General features: G+C 35.1%; 1 protein-coding gene across 5 annotated transcripts in view; it reads left to right on the top strand.

Annotated features, from left to right (window-relative positions):
* KHDRBS2 (KH RNA binding domain containing, signal transduction associated 2) overlaps positions 1–14,343 on the top strand; it is a 631,271-nt gene that overhangs the window by 539,411 nt on the left and 77,517 nt on the right. The window contains exons 9-12 of one of the 5 annotated variants that reach the window (XM_081523653.1): positions 788–960; positions 2,895–2,955; positions 8,043–8,237; positions 13,285–13,440. In XM_081523653.1, the coding sequence (XP_081379779.1) occupies positions 788–885 (98 nt within the window). In that variant the 3' untranslated portion in view covers positions 886–960; positions 2,895–2,955; positions 8,043–8,237; positions 13,285–13,440. Of the gene's footprint in view, positions 1–787; positions 1,899–2,214; positions 2,345–2,894; positions 2,956–8,042; positions 8,238–13,284; positions 13,441–14,343 lie in introns of those variants that run through there. The other 4 variants (XM_081523657.1, XM_081523656.1, XM_081523654.1 and 1 more) reach the window with 4 other exon arrangements.

Here is a 14,343-nt window from a genome sequence, read left to right as displayed (position 1 = left end):
TTTCCAACTTGTTTATTGGAAAAACTGATAGAAGATTTTTCTTTACTGAGTTGGCTACTGAAACTTACTCTCACTAACTTGGATAGTTTAGCACAATGAACCTCAAACTTGGACTCTGATCAGTGGCCACAACGTTTATGGCATCAGGGACTGGTTTCACGGAAGACAATTTTTCCACAGACCAGGGGTGGGGGGAGGTTTGAGGATGATTCAAGTGCACTTTATTTCTAACTTAATGTCACTGCTGATCTGACAGGAGGTACCAGTCCATGGCCCAGAGGCTGGGGATCCTTAATCTAGATGACCATGTGAAAAATGCCAAACCCTGGGTCTCAACCTGTAGAGTTTCTAATCATTTGGTTTTGGAGATAGAAAACAGACATTAGGCATTTTGGGTCTGGTTTGGTTTCAAGATTCCCATATTATTATTATGTTAATCAGTGGCTAAAGTCTGCTGTTTTCCCCTATCCAGTTTCTTTTAGGAGTCTGTGTAAAGCATAAGGAAGGGGTGGTTTACCTGGATGCTCCTCTTTCTTTTTAATATGGACTTTCTGTTAAAACGTTCTTAACCTTATGTGCTTTGAAAAGTGCCATGCTGGCTTATTTCCAAGGGGTTGCATTTCAAAATATATACTTTTTTGGATGATCTCACCGTGTGGAACATGTAATAAGGATAGAGCCTTCAGTGTTAAGATGCTTTACTCTCTTTTCTACTATTGCATCATAAGTAACTGCTTTCAATAACTGTGAAGCAAAGTGAATGTTTCTATTTATCTCTTGTTCATAGTGCCAGAAGAATGGGCCACAACTCACTCCAGCCTGAAAGCACCTCCGTCAAGGTCAGCCCGAGGGGCATACAGGGAGCACCCCTATGGTAGATACTGAGGTTCTCTTCTCCTGTGACCTCACCTCAGAGACAGTTCATAGCCTGTGGTCTCCACATAAACAACAACATGACAAGTAATAGTCCTTTTTTTTGTTCCTATTCTAGGGATAACTGCCCATGATTGCTCCCATATATTTCTTGTATTTCCCCTATACCGTTGGCATGACAATGGCACTATTATTATTTTACAAGACAGACTAAAAAAGATGTTGGCAAGCATCGTCTATAAACCATCATTCAGTAGGATGATACTCTCTTGGTTGTTTTCATTGTTGTGTGTAATCTTTTTCTCTCTCTCTCTCTCTTTTTTTTTTTTAATCAAAGAGCATGAATCTCTTAACAGACTTTGAGTCTCAATCAATTAGAAAAACTTTGTTTAAGTTTACTAAAAGACTGTAACACCACATTTGAACTAACTATAATAAAGTTGTAGATAAGATGTTTTAACCTGTCTTTTAATATCTGTTAGTTAGATGAAGCTGTTTGATATTAAGTTTGTAAATTTAATTTTAAATGCTGTTTTAATGGGGTTGAAAACAAGCAGCTACTGTATGTATGTAGCTAACTGAATTTGTTTAGTGTTTTAACCTGTATTTGTTAAAAAAGAAAAAAAACACACACATAAAGTTCCATGTGTAAGCTTCTCTAAATAGGAAACCACAATTTGTCAAATATGTTTGCCATAATTTGTCAATAAAGCTGAAAGCTTTTGTAAAAACTAAATTTGGAATTACTTGTTTTCTAGCTTTAAATGCCTGCTATATTTCTTCTTCAAGATATGCCTAAAATGTTTTCTATTTAAAAATTACAAAAATGAACCCAAGCCTGTTTTAAGATATTTGTGTAATACTTTAAAAGTGTACTAATAAATTATGGTTGTTAAATAATTTAAAAGTTAGCAAACTAAACTGTTACATGAATCATGGTTAGTAGACACTAATGTATAACATGTTAATGGAAAAAAAATGGATTTAGAATAATAAATGGATTTTAAACTATCCTCTAAGCTTTATCTTGCTAAACACAAATTCTGGTTGACTTGTTTGCATTAGCATGTCTCTCGTGAGAAAGAGTAATGGAGTATAAAGAGGTAAGATTACCACTTACCACTGTCTAAATGCTTAGTTCTTCAACCTTTGAGTTTCCCGCACATTAAATATCCCATCCAACATGTAAGCATTGCGTAGATTCACTTTATTGTTTTCACTCAAAGGAATATGTGGACTTCATTTGCGTAGTATACAACAATTTGTTTTGACAAACAAATCATCAGTGTCACTGGCCACTTGTTGCTATTCAACCTCAAAAACTTTATTTGTAATTTTCAGTGCTAAATATCACCGCCCTTGAAGGCAGTTTAGAGGGCTGATATTTCTTTTGAGACTATCAGACTTGATGGCTGATGATTGTTAACGAAATATGTCGCAGGACTCAAAGGATGACTAAACGTTAAAACAGGTAACACTAATAGTAACTCTGTAATTTTGCTATGCAACAGTAATGTTAAATATTCTCAGTTATTAAGTTCCTGATAGTTAAAAAAGTAAACCTACAAAAACATAACAAATAGGTCTATAGGTTATTAAAACAACTAATTAACGTTAACTAGAGGCACCAAAATTATTTTACAATATAAACCCTCAAGGTAATAAACAGAACTAAAATTAACAATAATAGTAATGCAACTCTTGTTAACATCAAATGTGAGCTAAATTTTGATGGAACAAAGAAAATGAAAGACTCGATGGTAGGGATGAATGCCAAAACTGTTAATCTCTTAAAAACATTTTTTTTGTTTATGGTGGCTTTTGTCAATGTAATTGGTTTACTTTTTTGCTGTTAACCAGCTTAGGCATATTGCTGTTTGGTTTTTGCAGCTGGAGTTGCATGCTGATAGTTTTATGAAGTGTGTGTCTGTCATCAGTTAAATGTCTAACATTTAACTTTCACAAAATGCTATTGAGTTGTATTTAATTTGTGCTCTATTTTTTTTTTCCCACTATTTCAGGTAACCACAAGCAAAGAGCACATAGTTGAATAATAGGTGTGATGGGCTAAGAAGCATAGAGGTAAGTTTATTTTTATCCTGAGAAAGATAGATAATCTTCACCAACATGAAGCTGTGTAGCAAGCTAAAACACCAAATGTCACTTGTTGAAATACTAAAGGTTTACATTGTTGTCTAGGAATTGAGATATTTGTATCTTCTTTGAATAAAGTAATCTAACTTGGGTATTTACCTGGCAAAGTTTTCTGAGCTTATTCAGCAACTTGTCAAATGAAACATGAATTTGTAATTAATCTACAGTCCTTTTGCTATGAACTTCTATATATTACCTCTTCTTCACTGTACAAAGAAAAAGTGTTAAATATTTTTATTCTGCAGATATAAGAAAAGGAAATCACAATTGTTGACTGAGATAGAGGGGATGGGAAAGGAAGCCCCATAACCAACTCCTTGCCTACTCTCTGTCAATAAGATAATATTTATTAACATTGACATTTAGTCAAATAAATAAACTTACCATCATTTTCCCTCATTATGCCATTAGATTTATCAGTAAACTCCTTGTTTCTTATCTGTTGTTCTATTTGATTCAGCAAATATTTACTAAGTACAAAGCACTATTGGGAACTGAGACTTGATTTTTATATACAAAGAGCAGAAATCTTTAGTCAATAAACCTCAGACTGAAAACAATGCACTGGCAGTTATGAGATCCACAGACAGATCTGAGAATTGACATGATCTTGCAAGGATGCTTGAAATCGAATAAAACCCAAGTTTTCTCCTGCTGGGTCTGGTCCTCTTATCACTATCACTTATCACAAACACTCCTGATACATTGTAGCCTTAAACTAATGCCATAGGGAGGGATGAGAGAGCCGGAAGATTCCTCATGACTGGGGGAGGAAGGGACGGCTGCCTGGGGAGGGAACTGGCTGAAGCAGATCTTGGAATCCAAGCAGCTCAGGAAGTGCCTAGAGGAGCAGGTCAATGGGCCATGAGGGTCCAATTCATTAAGGCACAGAGCAAAAGCAAAGCCTGGAGAGGTGGGGTTGGGTCAAGTCACAGAGGTTCCTGAGTGCTGTACTAAATTGTTTAGATTTTGTGGGAAAAATAAAAGGAAGCCACTGTAGCTTTGAATCAGAAGAAACATTCCCAAGAAAATAAGGCAAAACTTACACTGAGTTTTATAGTTAAGAACTGCCTTTACATCTGAGTGAGCTTTTCTAAGATCCAAACTGTTAAAATAACTGTTTAATACCTTATATTCCCCTGTGGCTCAGCAGTAAAGAATCCACCTGCAATGCAGGAGACCCCAGTTCGATTCCTAGGTCGGGAAGATTCCCTGGAGAAGGGATAGGCTACCCACTCCAGTATTCATGGGCTTCTCTGGTGGCTCAGTTGATAAAGAATCTGCCTGCAATGCGGGAGACCTGGGTTTGACCCCTGGGTTGGGAAGATCCCCTGGAGGAGGAGCATGGCAACCCACTCCAGTATTCTTTCCTGGAGAATCCCCATGGACAGAGGAGCCTGGCAGGCTACAGTCCATGGAGTCGCAGAGTCAGACATGACTTAGTGACTAAGCACGTAAGATAAATAAATAATGAGAACCTGTAGAGCTCAGGGAACCCTACTCAGTACTCTTTGGTGACCTAAATGGGAAAGAAATCCAAGAAAAGAGAAGATAAATGTATACGTATAACTGATTCATTTTGCTATACAGTAGAAACTAACACAACATTGTAAAGCAACTATAGTAAGTGTTAATCTCTCAGTCATATCTGACTCTTCAGGCTCCTCTGTTCATGGAATTCTCCAGGCAAGAATACAGGTGTGGGTGGCCATTCCCTTCTCCAGGGGATCTTCCTGACCCAGGGATCAAACTCAGATCTCCTACATTGCAGGCAGGTTCTTTACAATCTGAGCCACCAGGGAAGCCCAAAGCAGCTATACTTCAATAAAATTAACTTAAAAAAACTTTTAAACAATTATTCTTTCTATAAACCAAGGGAAGAAGCAAACTTTAATTCAGCTATCCTGCATATTCTTCTTCTCTGATCCTTTTTAAACAGTAGGCTTTATTTTGTAAAGCCAGATAGAGAAATCAGTTGCAATTTGTTACTATCTGGATATATTAATAATACATTTTTGTCTCCATTGTAATTATTTTATGTTGCTGTTATTGTCGTTTTGTACCCCATGATTCTCTAACCATTCAGACTTGATCTTCTAATGCATTAACTCAGGGCAGGACTATCACAGCAGAAACACCAGTGTTGAACAAGAGAAAATATTCTTGGCTGTGTAAATTAAAAGTAAGAGTTTTTAAAGTTCAAACACAATGATTTGTAAGAAAGGAGATTTTGAGTTTCAAAAACCTGTGTTTTGAGAAGGTTCTGAATAAGACATAAAATAGTATATTTTAAAGACTCCTATCCAAAAATAAAGACCAAATTAATTAATTAATAAATAAAGATTCCTATCCACCTCCATTTATCTATAAGACAAATATTGTTTGGACTGAGAAGAAAGCTCAAGAGATAGCGATATCTAAGATACTAGTATAAAGACATCAGTGTGGTCTTGAGTCTGAATCTGTGCACTAAATCAATTGTTCAATAAAAGCCTTACACTTAGATAGGGTTAGAACACAGAGGAAATATTTGTCTAAAGTGGAGCCTGGAGAGGATTCACTGAGTTCAGCTTCACTGAATTCCCCCATCTCAGTGTATTTTAGGTGTAACCATCTAGGAAAATGTTTGTATAGAATGTTTCTACATGCTGGCAGGCATGGAGCACATGTGTCAGAGAGCCACTCACAGACACCTCTGCAGGAAGGCAGGGAAGGAAGTCGCAGCATTAGCTTTGACCAGCACTGACCAGGAGATATAAATATAATTATGTATTCATTGAACTCATTTATCACATAATTTTCCCAGCTCATAAAATAAGCAGAAATGAACACAGTAGGTTTCTCTGGCAACAGAGAATGTGAATTTCCCTATGTCAGTGGTCTCTCAGCAGAAACTTTCGATAGAATGAAAACTGTTCATTGTGGCCCTGACTAGTGGACATCTGCCCATTTGGAGGGAGCTTTCTTCTCTTGTCCGTGATACTGGTTCCATTGGATCCCTTCATGAAATCATGTCCCTGCTCACTAATTTCAAAGTGTTGTCTTCCAAAGATGCCAGAAACAAGAATTATGCCAGTTCAAGAGCCAGTGTCTGTATAGGTATTCTCATGTCTGACATTTGTCTGTGTAAGTTACATGGCATATCAAGCTTTTTAAATTACAGTTGACATTATTCACGTGTATATTCCACACAGTCTTTCAGATAATGCTATAGCTCTTGGTACACTAATGATCCTGTGACAGCAGGGAACTCAGCAAAGCACCAAAGGTAGCTAATTTGGGCACTAAACATTAATAAGTAAGAAAATCTTTATACCTACTCATGTATATCCAACAAAAAGTTTTAGGGCATTTCAGTATGATTAAATCAGAATCATTTTTATGTCAATTACAAGACCAGATAGTACTTTTAGGCCTTATTTGTAATATTTAGATAATTTTAACTTTCAGTATATTAAAGGAACTAAGGCCATTTAACTTAATAACAACTGAAACACTGTTTTTAAATACATTTGGCACAGAATGACATGCTAAAGATTTTCATGAATTCCTTTAAAGGAAATTGCTTTTCAAACTATATTATTAAAATATTACTCTTGCTCCTTTTGTTTCCCACTTAAAAATATACAGGCTTGTATTTTGAAATCATAAATCTCCGTTCAAAATGTAACCCTTTAATTATGTAGCATTTTCTCTCTTATCTCAGTCTCTGTGTCTCTTGGTTAAAATAATATAGAAATTTGTTTATTTGGGAGGCTTTAAAGGGAATAGAAAGCAGTGATCAGTAATCTCCCAAGTTGATTGAATATCAAGTATCAGTTTTATTTATTTGTTTATTTATTAATAAATTTATTTATTTTAGTTGGGGGCTAATTACTTTACAATATTGTAGTGGTTTTTACCATACATTGACATGAATCAGCCATGGGTTTACATGTGTTCCAGTATCAGTTTTAGTATCAAGAAATTGTTAACTGCAGGTTCCATTGAAAAGCTTAATTTTTGTTCCAGAAAAATTATGGAGTGAATGATTGGAAATAGTGAATTAAACAGTAATTAACAAAACTGATTACATTATTTACGTTCTGTATGAGGCCAAGGAATAATAGCAATAATAACAATGAGGCTATCAGTTTTCCGAATGTACATGCCAGGCAAGGTACTAGGATTTTCACATAAGGGCATACATGGAGCCCCTATAATCCTTGCAAAGGAAGAACAGGTAATCCCATTTTACAGAAGAGGAAGTCGAAGTTCAGAGACTTAGCTAATGTCACAGTACTAACATATAGGAAAACCAGTATTTGAAACAAAATTTTATAGCACATATGTTTTCCAAAATGCTGTCTTGAGTCCCAATTTTTAATAAATTTGATTCAAAGTAAATCTAAAATCTCAGATAACCATAAAATAATTTTCATTTGTAGCAGCTTATTGAAAAGCTATGATAAAATATTTTAGCTTGACTTGAATCTACTTTGATCTTTCCTCAATTTTGTCATTCTGTCAACAGTTCCACCATAGAAAATGGAGGCAAATGATAACAGTTTTTTGTAGAACAAATGGATTCATTTATACTCTTAAGTTCAGTTTTAATATCAAAAAACCTCATATAAATAAGCATGAAAGAAATTTCAGGCTTTTATTCTTCAATCTATAAGTCAGAACTCTGTTTTAAAGTATGAAAGTCCATTCAAATTAGAAATACTTTGTATAAACCATGCAATCATGTGTTAAGAAACAAAGTGAAGTTATTACTCAATTTAAAATATTTTAAACAAAGCATCTTCTGTTGCCAATATAATGTGTAGCATTTGCCTGGACATTCTAATCTCCTGTTAAAATATCTGAGCTAAAAGTAAGATACTTGTTCTTATTGATTGGCAGGTATCAGCCTTCAATATTCTGTATGCGGCCTTTATCAAAAACAAGTACAGAACGAGCCATCTTAAAAATTGGTAACAAACTACTGAATGCTTATTTTGTTCAGTCTTCTGTTTTATCATGTTTTATAGGTCACAATGGGATGTAGAGAATGATCTATCTCCAAGAGAAACTTGGAGACTCTTGGAGCCTCTTCCTAGAACCTCACTAGAAGGAAATGTCACCACTGGACACAGTTTCCTGTCTCCTTAATGCCTCTCAGGATGATTCCCATCAACAGGAAAATGTCCCCTTCCTCCTGTCTGTCTCTGTCTGCCCTCACAAAGGTGCACTGCATTTCCTGCATTCTGACCTCACAGCCTCCCTTTTTTGAGATCAGGACATTTTTCAACCTTTCTGATGTCATCTCACCCCTCCTTTCTAAAGGTCGCTGTCATTTTCCCAATGGCACATGGGATGTGAGAAGAAAAAGAGAAAGGCAATTAGTCGACATCTCTAGGGAAGGGAGTGGTGCCCAATCTATACAACAGGGTTTCCTCCACATTAAGAAATGTTCGTTGTATTAATTATGAAACCAATACATACCCATTGTAAGCTAAAAAGTATGAAAAGTATTTACTTAAAACAGAAAAAAGAACAACTGTTCACATTTATTTATAACCTGTGTCTGTGCTCAGTTCCCCCATCATGTCCAACTCTTTGTGGCTGCTTGTACTGTAGCCAGCCAGGCTCTTCTGTCCACAGAATTTTCCAGGCAAGAATACTGGAGTGGGTTGCCATTTCCTACCCCAAGGGATCTCCCCAGCCCAAAGGTGGAAACTATCTCTTTTGTTTCTCTTGCATAGGCAGGTGGAGTCTTTATCACTAGCATCACCTAGGGAGTCATAAGTGAAAGTCGCTCAGTAGTGTCCAACCCTTTGTGACCCCATGAACTATACAACCCATGGAATTTTCCAGGCCAGAATACTGGAATCGGTTCCCTCCTCCAGGGGAACTTCCCAACCCAGGAATTGAACCTAGATCTCCCACGTTGCAGGTGGACCAGCTGAGCCATCAGAGAAGCCCAAAATACTGGAGTGGGTATCCTTTCTCCAGAGGATCTTTCCAACCCAGGAATTGAACTGGGGCCTCCTGCATTGCAGGTGGATTCTTGACCAACTGAGCTACCAGGGGAGTCACAAAATCTTGGTTTCTTACCTGTAATATAGAAGGTGATGCAATAGGTAAGGAAATGTGTCCAATTAGTCTAAGTTCTCAATCTCAAAATAGAAACCTTAAACTTAGAAATAAATAAACCTCCTAATGGAATTCGCTAAGATCAGTGCATAGTGTCGGTGACTGGAAGGGAGTCATTTTTAAATGTCCTTAAGCAGGGAATTATATTTAAATGTTAAATAAAGATAATCCTCATGATAAAATTAATGCTGAATTTTTAAACTGTTTCTTTCAATTTTCTTATTGAAGACTTAAGAATGTCTAGAACTAACATTAGATGTGCTGCCTTCTTATAAGGCAATACATTTTAAAATAAGTAATCCATCAGATAAATTTCTTCGGAACTGTTTAATTACTGGTAACCTCAAAGTACAAATTGGTTTAACTTCTTAAAGACCTTTCTTCATTTCTTGTGAGTAAATCATTCAGGAACAAGTAATGGTTGTCTTATAAAATGGCAGAATTGTCAGTAAATTAGTAATTTGGGGGGAGGGGGTGTCATTTTTAATACTGTCTCATTTTTTATTACAAATTAATCCACAGTCAGGGTTAAAAATTATATTGTGTAATGTAAAAATCAAAAGTCTATAATCCTATTCCTCAGAGACAACTCTGTTAATAGATTGCTTTATATTCCTTCTGATTTTCTTCATCTTGTTTCTCTTCCCTCCTTCCTCCATTCCTCAATTGCTTGTTACTTACTTATTCATTTGCAGCGAAATTCTACTTTATCCATAAGTGCAATTTTAACTTTCAGAAGTGAGATGGATTTTGTTCTTTTGTGAAAAAGTGATCTATTCCCTTAATGATTGTTTGTGCAGAGGATTTAAGTTGTATTGTGACACTATGAACTTTAATCCAAAGTGCATGCTCTAGAGTGTAAGCAAACTTGCTTTCACTTTTTGAGCTTCAGTTTTCTTATAGGTAAAATTGGGTAAAAAAATAATAGTATATACTCATATAACTGTGACACATGTAAAGTAAAATCATACATGTATCCCCCTCGCAAATTTAGTTATTCTTTCCCAGGTTATTTTTCCTTGACTAAAGACTTTAACTGTAAAATATCTTCATGGTTTTTATCGAATGCATGAATAGAAGCTAGTTTAATCCATAAAAATATTCTTATTACCCAAATCAATTTATAGCTTAGACATTTAAAAAATATATATATTTTTTTACTGAAATCAGGTAATGCAAACTTTAGAACACAGTTGCAAAAATGATTATCATTATTAAATTGAGGAAGCATATATTGGGTATAATGGGTATATTATAATGGGCATAACATATATAACATATATTATATGTTTATACAGAAGAATCTTATAATACTGTTACATATATTTTGCTCACAATGAAATAGGGTTAAAACAAAGTAAAACTAGCAACAAGTTTGTATAACTGTTTCAGCAGTAGTAATGATAATGTGAATAAAGAGGTATTTACAATAATGGAATGAACACATAAACATGGTATTCCTAAAAATTTAGGAATTATTTTATATATTTTCCCGACAGCTCCATGATATAAGTTCTAGGGCATTCTCATTTTCTAAATGAGGGCACTGAGCCTGAGAGAAGAAGTAATTGGACCAAGGTCATAACTGGCCAGTGGGTTGGTTTCCAAACCCAGAGACTTAATCCTCAGTTTGTATGCTCTACTGTGCTCTATGACTTTGATCACACATTCTGTAGTAAACTAATTTTTAGAGGAAGCCAAAATGCAGATATGTAATTCATTCTTCAAGCTAGTAAAATAATTAGGATAAATTCTTTTACTATGAATAGTGCCAAGATCAGTACTAACTTTGAAGTCTGATGATAATTTTCTAAATGCCTCTATCTGCATAAGCCAAAATCTTCAGAATATCTCTTTTTCCTGAATTATCTAGAAAGTAAGTCTTGCATAATAACCTTAACTTGATGCAGGTTGTGCCTGACTATATTTATTTTCACATCTTACCATGGATTAAATGGAAGTTATCTCTAAGTATAGAGTGTAGACTTCATGGAGCTTGACATAAATCATCAATGAAAAATAAAAATATACTGGCCAAATATATGTCTAGAAAAATAGTCATGGTCACTTACTTGTAACAGCATGCTCTATTGATTTGTCTTAATCTCTGTGATTATTTAAAAAAAATGTTTTCCTTTATTGTCTCTTATTCTATATAGATGATATATACCATTTAAATGTATAATGTATTTATACTGTATAATATTTGAAAGGATGCCAAAATGAACATGAGAATAAGAAAAAAAAATCAGTGTAGAAGGTAACATAGCTGAAAGGTTGAGAAAGGCCTATTAGAAATTCTAAAACAGGTAGTAACACAAAAAATGTGAAATAACTGACCCCTTACAACCTTAAAAGACGGGAGTGTCCTAACATCTGAAAATTCTCGTTAAGTCACAATCAGGCAGTTTATCACAAAAAGCAGTGACTTTAGAAGTTGAAAACATGCCTTGCCTCTAGAGAAAATACTGCTCTAGAGAATATGTCACTGTTGCATGTGTCTGTTGTCTATCTCAGAACACTCATCCTGGTGATCCACTGCATTTTCCCTTCACTTCCACCAGTAGAGTTGGTTTTTTGCTTTATTTTTCAAGTAACTTCAAGAAAATTTCTATGTGTCCAATGTTGATTATCAAGAACAAAAATTTGCACCAATTTGAACTTTTAGAAAATTACAAACTACTAGATATATAGAACTTCAGAACTGTTCAGATGTATTTTAAAAATCAGGAGTACTAAATGTATAAATCAAGTGTACACCAAAATAATTTTATCACATTGCTTTAGAAGTACACTGAGGTTTGAGAGTTGCTGTCCGTCAGCCTATATTTTAAGAAACATATAGTTTTGTATACTAGCTACTATGAGTAAACAAGAATATTAGACCCTATAGGAAGCGTTAACTATACATTTTCTCAATAAGAATTGTTTCCTCTAGTAAGATTATTCTGGGGATATCTAAATAGGGCATCATAAAGGTTAATTCACTAATAAGTAAAACCTGATCATGAGTTTGATTGTTCAGAAGAGAAGACCATTAATTAGTTCTCTCAGGATTTAAGTCCAAGGTATTTTTGTATTTTTAGTAATACTCAAATGACTTACCAAATCCACATAGTTTTCCATCTCTAAATATACCAGTTAATTATGTCATTCAAGGAAACACTTTTACCTGAAAATAAGAATAGGAATAAGAGCCTGTTACTAAATTAAGAAGGTTCTAAAGAAAGTGGCCTTATGACAGTTTACAACTAAAACGCACTTTGCTGTTCTTCTTCAGTCACTAAGGCACGTCTGACTCTGTGACCCCATGGACTGCAGCACAACAGGCTTATCTGTCCTTCACTGTCTCCCGAGTTTGGTCAAATTCAGTCAGTAATGCTATCTAACCATCTCATCCTCCGCCAACCCTTTTCTCCTTTTGCCTTCAATCTTTTCCAACATCAGGCTCTTCGCCTCAGATGGCAAAAGTTGTAGAGCTTCAGCATCAGTCCTTCCAATGGGGGGGGGGGGGTTGTGGCGGGAAACATATTTAGTGAATGCCAAATAGTCCACTGGGCTAAGTACATTGCAAAGAAAAATGTCATCAAGTGCAGCATCCTGGCTTGAAGATGTTCAAGAAATATTTTGGGAAAGAAAAGTCAAGCTTTACCTTTCTAATAAAAACAACAACAATAACAACAACAACAAAAATCAGAGCCCTCCAAAGAAAAGGCTTAACATTTTAATCTTTGGTTCAACCTACTACATTCATTCCAATTAATGAAAGGCATTTATCAAATACAACTAAATGAATAAATATCAGTTTGCCTCGATCTTTTTCTAATCATATTTCTTATGTACTATTTCAAATACTTGGAAATTAAATTGATTTATTTGTAAAATATAAATACTGTGTATGACATTATGTGTAAATACATATCTAACTATTTATATGAAGTTATACTTTAAAAAAATTAAGGTAATATTAATTATCACAACAGCTCTATGATGAAAACAGCAAATTTTCTTATCTTCATTTTAAAGATGAGGAGATAATACTTCAAAGGGTTAAAAGGTTTGTGCAAAACCATATTACTTGATCTGCAACATTTACCTCTCCAAAATAACTAACCATTTTTTTTTTTTTTTGGTAAGTGATAGTACCCACTCCGGTGTTCTTGCCTGGAGAATCCCAGGGACGGGGGAGCCTGGTTGCAGAGTCGGACACGACCGAAGCGACTTAGCAGCAGCAACAGCAGTATCCAGTGATGGGAGACATCAAGTTTTATGAGAGGACGCTGCTCATGCGAAGTAATTATTAACATGTTTTAATAAATTCCTACTTATCCAAAGAGGAGGGCATAGCAACGCACTTCAGTGTTCTTGCATGGAGAATCCCCATGGACAGAGGAGCCTGGAGGGCTGCAGTCCATGGGGTCACAAAGAGTGGGACACGACTGAGCAACTAAGCACATTTAACCCAATGTTTAAAGATAGAAGTATTGGGCTTCCTAGGTGGCTCAGTGGTAATCAATCCACCTTTCAATGCAGGAGATGTGAGTTTGATCCCCGGTCTGGGAAGGTTCCCTGGAGAAGGAAATGGTAACCAACTCCAGTATGCTTGCCTGAGAAATCCCATGGACAGAGGAGTCTAGAGGGCTACAGTCCTTGGGGTCACAAGAGAGTTGGACATGACTTAGTGACTAAACAACGACAACATTTATATTTATGTAAATATTTACTCGGAATTTTAATAATTAACATTTATATGACTTCTCCTTAAAATAGGACATAGTATTGAATACTTTATAAAACAGCCTTTGGTTTCTGATACAATGAAATTGTTCAAAATTAAGAGCCTAATGAATATGAAGATGTACAGTGGATTTGTAATATTGAAATTAACTAATGATTTTTCTGATTTTAACTGGAAGAAGATGGAATTGAAATTAAGAAAAATCAATGTAAACCTTCTCATTTTTATTTATAATAAATCAAGATTTTGACTCCATTTCTTTAGCATCTGTGATTACAAGAATTTCAAAAGGAAAAAAAAATGTGTAATTATTCTACCACTAGATAAGTATTAGCATAACTGTGGCAATCATTGTCTTACATTATTCTATCTTATTTTTAATGGAATTTATGAGTATTGTATAATAGGGATTTTTAAATGCCTGTGAGTTTCAAAATGTAATTTTGGCTTGGTCTACA

Source organism: Giraffa tippelskirchi, chromosome 8, assembly GCF_054371585.1.
Source record: "Giraffa tippelskirchi isolate mGirTip1 chromosome 8, T2T-mGirTip1v1.2.pri, whole genome shotgun sequence".
In the NCBI taxonomy this organism is placed as follows: domain Eukaryota; kingdom Metazoa; phylum Chordata; class Mammalia; order Artiodactyla; family Giraffidae; genus Giraffa; species Giraffa tippelskirchi.
This window is presented reverse-complemented; position numbering and strand designations above follow the sequence as displayed.